The 14,168-nt window shown below is 35.1% G+C and overlaps 2 protein-coding genes across 7 annotated transcripts; one reads left to right on the forward strand and one right to left on the reverse strand.

The window, feature by feature from the left end:
* Window positions 1-913: 913 nt before the first annotated feature.
* Window positions 914-8,133, forward strand: LOC101249860 (alpha/beta-hydrolases superfamily protein). 3 transcript variants are annotated; one of them, XR_003246607.2, is made up of 11 exons: window positions 914-1,313; window positions 2,476-2,612; window positions 2,684-2,857; window positions 3,117-3,350; window positions 3,479-3,579; window positions 3,673-3,745; window positions 4,611-4,679; window positions 4,825-4,932; window positions 6,173-6,298; window positions 6,533-6,798; window positions 7,836-8,133. XR_003246607.2 is itself a non-coding variant. In NM_001347165.1 (10 exons), exons 1-10 carry the CDS (start codon window positions 986-988, stop codon window positions 6,725-6,727), a joined length of 1,545 nt encoding a protein of 514 aa, NP_001334094.1. In that variant the 5' UTR covers window positions 972-985; the 3' UTR covers window positions 6,728-6,854. The 3 variants fall into 3 exon arrangements, 1 of the variants encoding a protein (NP_001334094.1); XR_743320.4 differs by having other exon boundaries at window positions 7,906-8,133; NM_001347165.1 differs by lacking the exon at window positions 7,836-8,133 and having other exon boundaries at window positions 972-1,313; window positions 6,533-6,854.
* LOC101265377 (E4 SUMO-protein ligase PIAL2-like) lies at window positions 7,555-13,582 on the reverse strand. 4 transcript variants are annotated; one of them, XM_069288112.1, is made up of 13 exons: window positions 13,188-13,552; window positions 12,392-12,467; window positions 12,006-12,071; window positions 10,734-10,799; window positions 10,556-10,638; window positions 9,942-9,993; window positions 9,799-9,870; window positions 9,252-9,319; window positions 9,114-9,153; window positions 8,908-8,992; window positions 8,733-8,819; window positions 8,524-8,575; window positions 7,555-8,215 (listed from the first exon to the last, which is right to left on the reverse strand). In XM_069288112.1, exons 1-13 carry the CDS (start codon window positions 13,340-13,342, stop codon window positions 7,858-7,860), a joined length of 1,260 nt encoding a protein of 419 aa, XP_069144213.1. In that variant the 5' UTR covers window positions 13,343-13,552; the 3' UTR covers window positions 7,555-7,857. The 4 variants fall into 4 exon arrangements, with proteins under 4 accessions (XP_069144213.1, XP_010315453.2, XP_069144224.1 ...); XM_010317151.4 differs by having other exon boundaries at window positions 12,392-12,464; window positions 13,188-13,479; XM_069288123.1 differs by lacking the exon at window positions 8,733-8,819 and having other exon boundaries at window positions 12,392-12,464; window positions 13,188-13,582.
* Between the last annotated feature and the right edge of the window lie 586 nt (window positions 13,583-14,168).

Consider the following 14,168-nt stretch of genomic DNA (forward strand, 5'->3'; position numbering starts at 1 on the left):
CTTATGATTGAGTTAGGTCATGAACTTACGATTGAATTAGGTCAAGATTTCAAAATTCATTTCTTTACATGTAAGTTTACTTTTCATATTCTCTTTTCGTTAAGAGGAAATACATTGAGTTTTCTTTTGTTCACCCATATTAGGCCATCAAATTAACACATTAAAAAAATGATGAACACTTAATCTCTTTACATGAACTTACAATTAAGTTAGATCAAGATCCCAAAATTCATTTCTTTACATAAGTTTACTTTTCATATTCTCTTTTCGTTAAGAGAAAATATATAATTATTCCACAAAACTTATACCTTTTTTTAAATAGATACCTTAAATTTGCGGGGTTCGATTTAAAAAAAAGTATAAGTTTAATGGGGGTAATTATGTATTTCCTCTTTTGTTAATAATAATTAATTATTATTGATTTGACACACTTTAAGAAATTATACCTAATATGACAATATTACTGTAGTATCTTTAAATTTATTAATTTTGGGGCTCGTTCTTTCTGAGGGATTAAAAGTAATAGTGATGGGATAAATTTTTTTATGTTGTTTGATTGTCATGTTTGAAGTAACTTATCCGATTATTTATATCACAGTGATGAGATAAGTTATTCCATATACTTGATGAGATAATTTATCTCAGAATAACTAACTCTATGATAAATTATGCTAAGAATACTTGTTCCAATCAAACTATCAGTATTTTAAATAATGTATTAAATATTAAATAATAAATAATATTTAATATCAAGAATAAAATAGATAAAGGAGAGTAAATTTTCTTTTGATTTTTTCAAATTAGATAAATTTTATTGAATAACTATTTTTAATATAATGAACAAGTAGAATTGAACAATAAAATATGTTCGTGATCAATTATAAATGAAATAGGAAGAAAAAAAACATATACTATCAAGGAAAGTTATAGTTCGTAAGATAAATAATTTTTCCAAGCTGCGAGAGTAAACTATAGGGAAGTCAAAATGCGGGCACTTCACTCGTCATTGATAAAACCCCTCATTCGTCTCCATTGCCCATTTTCGACTCCCATTATTTCACTATCTCCACTTCGAAAACAATTTCCCTATTTGCACTCCTCCGCTACTACTTCACTCCAAAAACTAACCGCCATGGCCGACAACAAGACGGCAGCCGTCGACGGCAACTTTACCTCTGACCACGTGTCCGACGCTTGGTACTCCGTTCCCGACCTCCGATTACGCGATCACCGATTCACCGTTCCTCTCGATTACTCTATTGATCGCTGTTCCTCTACTAAAATCACCGTCTTCGCTCGTGAAGTAGTTGCTGGTATTACTCTAATTTCGTCCCCGTTGTTCATCATTGTGGATTTTGCATTTGTTAACTCTATATAACTTATCTAAGTGGACTTCGCCATGTATACTCGGTTTGAAGTATAAGGATTGCTTGTAAATATATTCTAATTTTGAATAGATACTGATTATCTTCATATAGTGGTTGTAGTTGTTTGATTGATGGATTCACATTTGTTCGGTTTAATGCACATTATCGTGCTTATGTGTTCATTCTATTTGATTCGTATGTTTGGCAGTGTTATAAAATAGCTCTAAATTTCAGCTTAACTGATATGTAAAGTAGTAAGAGAAGTTTTCCAGATAAGTTTAAGCTAGTAGATTCAAAACTAAACACTTGTTCAACATATGTTCTGTTAACTTTTGCTCTTTGGCACGCTTATGTATTGATCTGTGTGATTTCTGTTTTAGGCAGTGTTTGGTGTTGATGTAGTTTGTGCGGTATGGTAGAATTTTGTTTTCTGAGGAAATAGGTCGTATCTTAGGATGGCTCGACATATAATTGGGGTTATAGTTATAGTTTAAAGACAAAAGTTTTGATTCACTTTGGTAGTATTATTGGACTAGCTAGTTTGTACAACTTACTGTGATGGAAATGACAAATGAAGAGCTCTGAAGTCATTGATTTTTCCATGAAGCTAGATTTAACTAGTACTCCTATTTAACAAGTTTACATGTCCATCTTTGCTTTTCCTGTCTGTCCTAAAGTGGTGGTTGCTAAAGTTAGATACATGGTTGTAGGGAAAAAGTAAGTGAAGCTCTGGCCACACAGATGTCTTAGTATGTACTGCTCCTTGTTTCACTTTGCGTGGCAGTTACTATTTGTGAGTCATAGAAGTTTTTCATCTACCACAAAATTTTAAAATACTTTTAAACAATATTTTGAATTGTTAACTATTGACTTATAATACTTTATGTAGTTTCCTAAAATTTAAATTTAATTTCAAAAGAACTTGAAGATTCTATGTAGTAATTCACACCGAAAATTAGGCAGTTTGATCCTCATACTCTGGAACATGTCATGTATGCTAGAATGGGGGTAGTAATTGACTTTGTCGGTGATTAACTTACTGATATTTTCTGTTAGGACCAGTTATTGGTTAATATGTTTTCTCTACTGATTATCAAGTAAACTGCAGTTGGTAAGGAGGAACAATCTCTGCCATATCTACTATATTTGCAAGGTGGACCAGGCTTTGAATGCCCAAGACCAACTGAAGCTGGAGGATGGATAAGCAGAGCATGCGAGGAGTACCGTGTTGTTTTAATGGATCAGGTACTCTCTCTCTCTCACAACCATAATGAAATAAGCAGTTCTGTTTCCTTCTGCTGATGCCTTGCTTGCAGAGAGGAACAGGTCTATCAACACCATTAACACCATCATCTATGTCACAAGTGAATTCTGCTGAGGATTTGGCTAACTACTTGAGACATTTCCGAGCTGATAATATAGTACATGATGCTGAGTTCATCCGAAAACGCCTTGTCCCTGATGCTGGACCTTGGACAATACTTGGACAGGTCACATAGTTTTTGCTCTTTCCCGTATTTGTTTTTTCTACCTAAACCCTTTTGTGCTATTCTCTCTACAAGTTGTTGAGAAGACTTACTGCAGGAACAATTTTTTCAATGATCTTGATTATATATTTTCTAGAAAATTATTTTAAAATCTCTTTTGAGGAAATTATAATCTCATGTAATGTGTGGGAGTCTTAATAGTGATGCTAGTTATGCTTATTGTCGGTGGTGTGATTAGAATATTGGATTGATTATCATGCAGAGCTTCGGAGGATTTTGTGCAGTTACCTACTTGAGTTTTGCTCCTAAAGGACTCAAACAAGCTCTTATAACTGGCGGGCTCCCTCCAATTGGTGAAGGATGCACAGCTGATTCTGTTTATAAGGCAGGCTTTGAGCAGCTTGTTTGTCAGAATGAAAAATATTACAAGAGGTTTCCACAGGATATTGAAATTGTTCGTGATGTTGTAAATTATCTGGCAGAGTCAGGAGGCGGGGTAAGGGAGCTATACTGATATTCTCATATTAGTCCATCTGATGCATACTTTTCCATGTTTTGTTAATGTCTCTCTCTCTCTCTCTGCACCCTGTCCTATCTCCCTCCTTTTCTCCATGTTTGACATAGGTACCTCTGCCATCTGGTGGCATCTTAACACCTCGAGGACTACAACTTCTTGGTCTCTCAGGTCTAGGATCAAGTACTGGTTTCGAACGATTGCATTACCTGTAAGCCATCATTCCTCCGCCCCCCCCCCCCCCCAAATAAATAAATAAATAATCATATTAGTGAACTTTTACCTTTCCATGCAATGCTTGTAGGTTTGAGAGAGTCTGGGATCCTTTAATAGTTCAAGGAGCAAAAAGGAGAATCAGTGACTACTTCTTGAATGCTGTAAGAAATACACATGCCTATTACAAAAAACACGGTGACTTTATTTTGATTACTATTGCAAAATCTAGAGACCTTGTTGAGCAATTAGTAAATATGGTTCATGAACTAAATACATGGGCATGAATATCATCCATATGTTTTGTACCATTGAGTTCAAATGCTTTGTGTTCATTTCCATCAGAATAATATTTTTTGATGGCCTACTTTCTTTATTTGTATACATGGTTCCTCTAATGACTATCTTTATGTTGATTCTTGAATACGATTATTCATGACTAATTAAACTAGCTTTCACATCAATGTTTCAAATGAAGAAATAAAAAATAGTGGCAGGAAAAGAAGAGAAGACATGAATGAACATCCTGATAAGGAAGAATGCGTAAATCTTTCATGTGTTGTAATCTATGATGAACCGTAACCTAAATGGCATGTTAAGCTATTACTAGATTTATTTATCTAGAGAACTTGAAATTCTGTTGCATTGTAAAAAGTTTAATTTAAGATGCTGGACAAAAATAAAGTACTTTCAGATATGAATCTTGGATACTGACATAATTAAGCCTTTAGCGCTGATGATGACTTAGAGGTCACGCCGTAGCTCACTTGGATTATCGTTATTACAGTTTTCACAAGGCTGATGCACTATAGAAGTGCTGTGTCTTCGAGTTAAAACAAGTAAACAAAGGTTTCATATTTGTTACAGTAGATTGAGATTCTTTTCCTTTTAGGAGATGCTTAGGATCTGAAACTTTGGCCCATTTTGTGCTTATGTGCTAGCATTTTCTTGGTGATTCTAGATGCATTTAGAAGTACAGTAGCTGGATGATGGATATCTGCTAAAATTGAGTTCTATGTGGTATTGCAGTATGAGAGATGGATCGGATTTGATGCAAACCCTTTATATGCTCTTTTGCATGAAAGCATATATTGCCAGGTAAACTTTTTAATAGGAGTATTGCTACAACAGTGGGGGTACTTGGCCAATAGGAATTTCTGTGTCTACTTTTATAGTTTTTGGAGACCTCAATTCTGCAGGCATGCATGAACTGTCTAATTCATTTGCTTTTTCTGATATGAAGGGTGCCTCATCCCTGTGGTCTGCTCACAGAATTAGGGCTCTAAATGACAACAAATTTGATGCAATTGAGGCAGCAAAAGTTGGCTGCCCTGTACTTTTTACTGGAGAGGTGAGACACAATGTGGTCGTTTTTGGTTAAGAACTGCCACAATATGAAGCAAGCGTCAAACAGAAAAAATTTTACTTCCACCTAAATTTCTCTGATACGTCTGCCACATTAAAGGGTTTTGTCCTCGAGAGGGCCCAAACTACAGCTTATATTTAACTAACCAAACCCACCTCTCCCCATAATTGTTAACGTAATATGTATGTCTTGTGCGAAAAAAAATCACTATATATTCATAATTATTGGAAGTTATTATAGATATATTACAAGAGCTGTAAATTAACTTCATTTTGTTCTCCTATAAAAATCTTTATTACATTTAAGTGTATTGTGTCCTGCTGGGAGTTGAATTCCAGCTTTTAGAAAAAAGTCTTCAGAAAAGTGTGACTGCTTTGTTCTTTTACAATGTCAGCCACACTTCATATAGTTGAGCGGAGGCGTGGTGCAGACCATAGAGAATGTGATATCATATTAATGCCCGTTCATGTATGAGCAACAATCATGTATATGCTCATCCTTACACATCCTACCTATTTCCCTTGGTTTAAGTTCTGACATAATTTTGTTAGTTTCTTCAAATGTATGTAGCTTCTGTTACCCTGTTCTTGATTTTGCTTCCACTGCAAATTGATTCTTTTTATAGTACAAATTTCTTCATCTTCAAAGAAATGCAAAGGAACATATGGTTAGAATTCAAATTGGTTGGCTGATAAAGCAACCCCTCCTGAAGTCATGTGGATATTTGGTTGGTGAGTGGAGGAAAGGATCAATTAGACAATATATTGATTTGGAACTACATATGATCAATCAAATTATCAGGGAATACATGCATAATGTAGTAGGTTTGAGGAGCTTCTCTCTCCTACATAAGGTGCTTATTGATCAGAGTTGTCACGTTTGTTTTTGTTATACAAAATTTAATATAACCTACTCTGTATTATTATGGACATTTTGATAAATCACATATTTAGCTCCCCGATCATAGCATCTTGTATAGGAGCTAGCATAACTATTATTGTAATTACTGCATCTTCTTGATGCCAATCAACGGAAGTAAATGGATTTGTTTTACATTTATTCTCAACAGACATCTATCTGAAGTTAAACTTTGCAGAATGCATTTATTTCTTTCAGCTGGAATTAAGAAGACCCCTTTGTGTTATCTTTTTGGGTGAAAAACAGAAAATTTGGACTTGTCTTGAATTCCAAGCAAGTGTTGATCACTTGTTAATTGATCATGCAGATGATATTCCCATGGATATTTGATGAGGTCCATGCGTTGAGGCCGTTCAAAGATGCTGCCCAGCTACTAGCAGAGAAGAAGGATTGGCCATCATTATATGACATTGCTGCATTAAAGGATAATAAAGTATGTCGTATTTCTGTTGAAGTTGGCAAGCTTAGATACCTGAGATTAATGTTATCCACCATACTGGTGTCAACCAATATGATAAGGATTTGAATCTACCTTGATGTCTGACTACTTTTTATAATACATAAATTGCCTCAACTTTAAGCAAAACTGAAGTAGTGGAGTTACACAATAACCTGATTAAATGATTTAGACTTCATGTAGCCACCTGGGTTCTTTTTGTTTTGATAGGTACCAGTTGCAGCAGCTGTTTACTATGAAGACATGTATGTTAACTTAAAGTTATCTATGGAGACCGCTTCTCGGATAGCAGGAATCAGGCCTTGGATTACTAATGAGTACATGCACTCTGGTTTGAGAGATGCCGGAAGTCGAGTTTTGGATCATTTGCTTGCTATGTTAAATGGAAAGAAGCCCTTGTATTAACTCTATTTTCCACCATCATACACACTTTCTCATGAACGTCAAAGGCTTAGACAATGCTCGTGCATTTATTGGTAAATTCTCTTTTTTATTTCCTTCTCACCTTTCAATAAATATTTTATTCTGTGCATGGGTACTGTGTGTTAGATATCTTCAAGTTCAAGCCTCAATCCCACACACCCACCTGCTCAAAAAATATTTGAAAGTAGTTATAATGAACATATCCCTGCTGAATGTCCTTTTAGAAGTTTATAGCTTTTAGATGTTCACGAGAGTCTAGAATATCTTACTCAAGGAGTGCCCCATTCTAATACTTGTACTTCTCTCTATATCTATGCATTATGTAAGAAAGTTGTTCAGCCTTCTTTGTTCTTATCCTTCCCTTCACCTCCCAATCTACCAACCTCGATATACACACCATATGGAAAAAGACAAGTATATGTTTATCTGCACGTTTTAAGAAGTGGAGTCCTCTTAGGGAAGGACAAGAAGTCACTTCTAATATATCAGAAGGGTTCCTATGCACCTTATGACTACTAAGAGGATAGTGTCATGGATCAGATTGTCAAATATTGAACCTTCTTTAATCATTTGAATATTGTCAGCTTGAATTCTCTCAAACATCTCATGATCTCCTTGCCAACCATACCCCTCTTTTCCGCGGCCTTATCTGTTCTTTATCTCTCCCCTACCATACCACCCATTTGGCAAAGGATTAATTCAATTGATTAATTATTTAGGCAACATATATAACCACTAAACCTGTTAAAGTGTAGTCGTCAAGTTAAACAGCTCATAACTAAAAGTTATTTTATGTGTTGAACTAGAGATTCAAAATCATTATGCAATAGTATATATTTTACAAAAGCGTTTAAAAAGATTGTGCCCAAAGACAATATTTATTGTATGTTTTATTGGAAATGAATAACTTCATATTAAAACAACCGGAGGAGATTATATGGCGTAAAATTAAAAGGATACTATTGATCACAAAACATTAAATTGCTAAGATGGAGCCAAGTAGACTTAGCTACTTATGCTGCCCCTCCCTCATTTTACCAGAGGGAATCCAGTTATTAGTTCTTGGTGTCACTAAGGCTCTTTGTTTCAGATCTATCTTTTGCTCAATCTGGTTAACCATGGCTGAGCACATTTTTTGACCTTCCTCCACATGTTGCTAGATGAGATGGCACCAGGAAGGCTCTTTGAGGTTGTTGACTATAGCTTGCCGGGGCATTTATTTTCACTGGTGTAACTTGAATAGAAGCATGCACAACGATTCTAGGTTTCTTTTGCATTTGAATTTCATCCAGAGTTGGAGGATCTACGCTGTATTTATTTTCATGCGCTAGCTGCTTATTGGATTGACTCTTGCTATATATTTGACTTGGGTTACCATCGTCCCATAATATTGGTTTCCGGGATCCATTTGCTGCTGTGATTATATCAACCAACTCGTCACCTGCCTGATTCGAGACCTGGCAAGAATTGCTGCGAGAAGTATAAAACACATCAACATTTAGATCATCCATCCTGGTTGGTAAATACTTTAACTGCGGTGGCATTTTAACCTGACTAATTCAACTTACGATAGTAACTTAGCTGATTAATGAAGTGAAAATATATCTTAATTAATTGTGATTAAGTGATAACTGTATGTTGAATCACATGTCATTCATCATTAGTTAGGAGTAAACAACCGTGGGGGTAACTCTTTACCATCCTGATTTTATGCAGCGAGAACACTGCATAAAAAAGTTAGTTAGTGTACCACATGATAGATCAAAAATATAATTTACCTGATGGGCCAATTAAGCGAGACTCTTGATGAGGTCTCAACAATTTCCAGATCTGCGATTAGGTAGAAGCAATAATTATTCAAGTTATACAAAATATCTGTTCAGATATAGTTCTCACATAAAATGGACTTGAAACAAATATGCATATTGCATGCTACTAACATAAAAGTACATGCCGTCTATTTTTATTTTATTTTACTTTAGTTTACCTGAATGAGCTAAAGGAGCTCTACTACAATCTTTTGACGCTAGAGATGGTAGTGAACTCATTGTTCCGATTACAGCAATATAATTTCCTGTAAAAGTTTTTCTCCAAAATACAGCACATAGATAAGCAGATATTTTATGAAAATGACATCATTTATTTAATAAATTGTGGCATACCATTAAATTTTCCAATGACTTGTAGAAGATTGACACCATACTTGAGCATTTTAGTGATGATGGTGGGAAACTGCTGCACACAGTCCTGTAAATTTCAGGGCGATGGAGATCTAATGAATTGTGTGGCTATAGCAGTTAATCAACACTAAAAATTGATAACAAAGTCATTTGAGAGAGAGAAATTAGTTGTTGGTAGAAACGGACACCTTAGTCGTCCCCTCGAGTCGGTTTCCATTTAAAAGAAAACTGCAGCCATGAAGAGCTGAAGATTAGGCCCTGGCGTCAAAGTAAGAATCCAGGATGAATTTAACCTGACAATTAGAATACAATAAAGTAGGTTATACCTTGTCTCTGGTGGAGCAATCATGCAGGAAGAGGTCTCCATGTTATCAACATTTGTTACAAGTAACAACTGCATGAAAATTTTAGACGATGAGATTGGAACATGGAGAAAACAGTAGCATTCTGTAATAGCTCGAACCTATGATGTAAGTATATTTAAAGCAGTAAAGTACAAAAATAAAGACCCAACTTCTTTCTTCCGAGTACTGGTAGTTGCTACTGGATGACTTGCATTATTCAATTAGAACAGTTCAAAAGAACTGGTAACAGTTCTCTAGATATAAATTATCTGGAACTCCCCAATAGTGAAGCAAAAAAATGTGAAACAATGAAAAGGTTCATTTGGACACAGGAAGCAGGTGTCTACTGAAATGTAGAATGCAAACATTTATACGAGAGAACCGCAAAAGAAAAGATATTAATAACAGAACACTCAATTCTTCTTCAACTAGAGTATAAGCAACGTGCAACATATGTGAAATAAACATGATGTGCTTTCAATGATCCATCTCGCTTTTACACCTCTAAGGAATATAAAAAGGTACTTACTATATCTTCCTTCCCTGGAGAGAACATTCCCCTTATAATATGAAAACCAGCATGAAAGGCTCCAAATCCAGGCTACACACAAATAACCGATAAGACCTCTATATTTTCAGCTTGCAGCAACTGCAGTAGATAAAGTAACCTGCCTTGATTTGAAAAGCGGCTATTATCCTGTCCATCCTCAGCTTTGGACAGAATCTGCATTTGAAAGCTTTGGCATTATTCTAACTTGAAATGTGATTGCGGAGATGGGATGATGATGGTGATTAGTGAGTAAAATACAGTGTGAGCTCCATGTATTGACAAAAGGGCAGAAAGAATATGACATGATCATGAAGAACACTGTATAAATTATAAAGAGGTTCACTCCAGAAGGATTTTTCCACCACACTCCAAGAGGATTACTCCAGCACTTTATCAAATATATGTCAGGTTTCCAACAATAAAGGCACAAAGAATGTTTTGTGACGATATCCAATTAAGGTATGGATAACCAATGGCTATCGAAACAACTTTCTGAAGTTTTGACTAAAAATTCACACATGACAAAGCCACTGCACATACATGAGTTTTAACTATCTAATATTGCTCAGGAATTGCAAAACCTGCTAGATTAGATGATTTGCTGTTTCATAAAATAGGTACAGAAAAGAAAAGAGAACATCATCTCATATAAATCGTGTGGTGTATTAAGGGAACTGTTGGTAATAGAGGTGCAGTTAGTATTTAGTAATGTCATAGTTTATACATTAGTACGGACCTTGGTAATACTCTTGAAACAAAAGGCTGAACACAGCGGGGTTCAACGTCAACATCTTCAGCACTAGAGAAGTATCTGCTAACCTGAGCAGGATCCAAAAGTAAGGTCAGAAGTCACAAGACACAGAGTCATTGCAAACCAAAAGAATCAGCAGGATTGACAGAAAGACTTCACTTACCTCCTGGGTAAGTTTAAGCAGATCATTAGCATCTTCATTCCGAAACCATCCAACCTTGCACGCACTCTGATCAGGACATAGATACAGCTAACCCGTTCAACCCAAAACTAAGTGCCAGACTATAAGAAACTTTGCCACATAAATTTATAGAAATGAACAAGATGAAGAGGTTTCTTCAGCATATTGGAAACAATTTAAATAACTATATATCTGTTCCTTCGGTTTACAAAAGAACTCAGTATTTGGAGAGAAGCATATTTGCAGTTTTATCTGATTTATTGTTGAATGCCTTGAATCAGACCCGCTACAAACATTGGGCCCTTTATTTTCTGTTGATTCTGTATGTTGGGCCCAAGCCTGTTAGGGCGTAGCTTAGCACTATATATAGACGCTATGGCAAACCCTATTCTGTAATTCTGTTTTTTGCCTCTCCATAATAAAACTGCTCCCCCTCTTCCCGTGGACGTAGCCAATTTATTGGTGAACCACGTAAATCTGTTGTCTTGTTTTTCGCGTTTATATTTTCTCGTATTATATCAAATTCCGCACAACATTTATCATGAGCAAGGAATGTTGTAAAGGAGATCTGTAGGCTTTTAGAAGTCAGGAACAATGCTATCTCTAACCTCTGACTAAGCAATGTGCCTTAGTTCTAGTATAAAACTAGAAAAACTGCTATCTCTAACCTCTGAATAAGCAATGTGCCTTAGTTCTAGTATAAAACTAGAAAAACTACCGTCCTATCTCTCCCTTACCCAAGTCTAAAACTACCATCCTCTCAAAACTGCAGTATTAGGAATTAGGATTCTTAATAGTTTTACTAACACTATTTGCTACTTAGCTTGATTATCTATTGGTGAAGAAATAGAGATCTTCCGGGGCAGAAAAGATCGTGAAGATGTGAGTATGATAGTGAAATTTATGGTGGTGGATCCAGCAGAAGAAAAAGTTCAGGCAGCATTTCTGTGAGCAACTCATCTTGAAGGTGTAGAAAAAGCACAGTACTTGCACATACAACACTCGTAGATGAATGACCACATCAGTATAACAACGGAAAGTTAGCGTATACTATTCAAGAAGCAATACAGTAAAGTTCTGCACTAAAAGAGAATAAATGGTATCAAGAGTATAAACTACATACAAATTCTGGGATGTGCCAGTAGAATTTTGGTATACAAGCTGCAATGAGAAACTTAGTATCTAGGACTTGAGGTTTCCATATTGGACACTATACAACAAAATTAATACGGAAACATGATAGATTCTGTATACCTTGACGTACATCAGTAGCACCATAGAAGCCTCTTGAATGGAAAAGTCACTCCTATACTTGTACACCTTGGAGCACATCAAGACAGATCATAAATTTCCAGAACATGCTCCCATTAGATTCAAACAAATCTGTCAAAACATATTCCAGAGCAGATGTACCGAAACTTACACTGTGAACCGATCACAGCTTTTAATTTTATTTTCAGCTTTTATCAACTTAGATTAGACTATGAATGATAAGTTACAAACATTATCAAACTACAGTTTAAGACACAAATGTAGTTTTGAGAGGAAGCATCCTGAAAATGCAAAAATTATATGCTGTTTAAATGTGCATTGTAAATTTAAGAAACTAATTAAATTTTTTGCATCTTGGTCTATCTTACCTGTTTCAACAGTGACGGTAGCTCATGTGATCTTAAGGGGACCTCGTTGTTAGCAACTGCATGATCAATGCCTCTGCTTTTGAATTACAAATAGAAGTTTACCTCAAGTAAGAAAATTAGGACTAAAAATGAACATCATAAGTTATTTCGAGATCAAGTTTAACTCGATTTGTCAAAGCAAAAAATATAGTGGACTAGAATAGATCTTTGCATGTTCTGTAACGAGTAATCGATTGCAAGTTCACAATATAATGTATATGTTAGTCTGTCTGTAAAGAGGTTTATGGATGCACATAAACTCCATTCCGCAAAAAATTTTATACTGTTTAAGCAATAAATTCCAGTCATATCTTTACACAATGCTAAGCTGTTGGAGGATATTAACTAAACTAAACTTGCCTCAAATTACTCCCTTTTCACTGTTTTGCGCATAAATAATTCCACTTATGCTTTTCATTTTGATGCATTCACATAGACAAATCCAATTAAACCTCGAAAATTCAATTACAAAGAAAGTCGCACAAGCAGTACTGAGTTTTCAGCTTATTCATTTAGGTCAATCCACAAACATATTAGCTTCAATGGCATAAATTGCTCGAAACCTGATCTGCAGAACGAATTTATCAACTTTCAATACGAAATACCTATTTATGTTAGTAAAACAATCCAAAGTTTAACAGCAACTCATACATAGTTCAAAAAATTATGTATGCCTGAGCTTAGAGGTACACATTCTGTGTTTGAATTCTAGATTACTAAGTGAGTTAGTAAAGCAGAGACAGAGAAGAGGACGGACTTGGCTAGAGAGAGGCAGAGGTCGCTGAAAACTGAGAGATTATTCAGGTGACCAGTCTGCATATACATAGACATCAAATCAGCCACCGTCTCCACCAGCATCGACGCCGTGCCGGCAGTGGGCACATTCACGGAGCTGCTCGTTGGTTTCTCCATTTCAGAGAGGGTGCAATCTGCTTCTTCTCGTTCCCGAATTTGCTCAACAGCGGTAGCAAATCAACAGATTATGGTGCTTTGGTTCACGTTGTTGGCGCTCCATTTTTGGATTTGGTTCGTTATCGTTTTGCATTCTGTTACGTGTAGCAATAAGTTAAAAACCGTTGTACAACAAATCATGAATTCCAAACTTGGGATGTCTTCTTCTCCAAGCCAAAAGTATGCATAACTGTGTGTCCTTTTTATTAAGAAATAATGGTTTTAGTTATTTATAATACTAATTCAATAAGCCACTGATTTGTTAGTACCGCCTTTTTGGGTAGGGCGGGAAATGGAATATTCAAATTTATTAGAACTAAATACTCCATCTATTGTGAAGTAATGCATATTTATTTAAAAAAATATTTAATTATATAATTTAAATTTTAAATTAGATTTTTTATTATTATTTTTGTGGAATCATATATATAAATTTGTAAGTAAGTGAAATTTATCTCTTAAAAAAATATCAAATCTCATCAAAAGGAAATGACAAATATAAAAAAAATTTAAATATTTATTGAATTTAGAAAAATAAAAAGACCCGAAAATTTCAAGTCAACATAGCAGAAGAGTATTTTGCATTATTCCTATTTTAGTGCTAATATTATTCGTGATAGAACAATCTATCTTCAATTTAAGGGTCCGTTTGGCCATAAATTTTTCAAATAATATTTGGGAAAAATTTGGCAAATAATGTTTGTCCATACAATTTGTCATTATTTGGAAAATATTCCAAATTTCTAAATATTAGTTTTTTCTAGTATTTGGGCCAAATATCATTATT

Source organism: Solanum lycopersicum, chromosome 1 (assembly GCF_036512215.1).
Source record: "Solanum lycopersicum chromosome 1, SLM_r2.1".
NCBI lineage: Eukaryota > Viridiplantae > Streptophyta > Magnoliopsida > Solanales > Solanaceae > Solanum > Solanum lycopersicum.

Coding starts and splice junctions, on each gene's coding strand:
- LOC101265377 (XM_069288112.1), bottom strand. CDS start 13,342: ATGGAGAAACCAACGAGCAGCTCCGTGAATGTGCCCACTGCCGGCACG. Junction 9,154..9,251: donor ATTGCTCCACCAGAGACAAG/GTATAACCTACT, acceptor TCATGGCTGCAG/TTTTCTTTTAAATGGAAACC. Junction 8,576..8,732: donor AGCTCCTTTAGCTCATTCAG/GTAAACTAAAGT, acceptor ACCTAATCGCAG/ATCTGGAAATTGTTGAGACC.
- LOC101249860 (NM_001347165.1), top strand. CDS start 986: ATGCGGGCACTTCACTCGTCATTGATAAAACCCCTCATTCGTCTCCAT. Junction 2,613..2,683: donor GTGTTGTTTTAATGGATCAG/GTACTCTCTCTC, acceptor CCTTGCTTGCAG/AGAGGAACAGGTCTATCAAC. Junction 4,933..6,172: donor CTGTACTTTTTACTGGAGAG/GTGAGACACAAT, acceptor TTGATCATGCAG/ATGATATTCCCATGGATATT.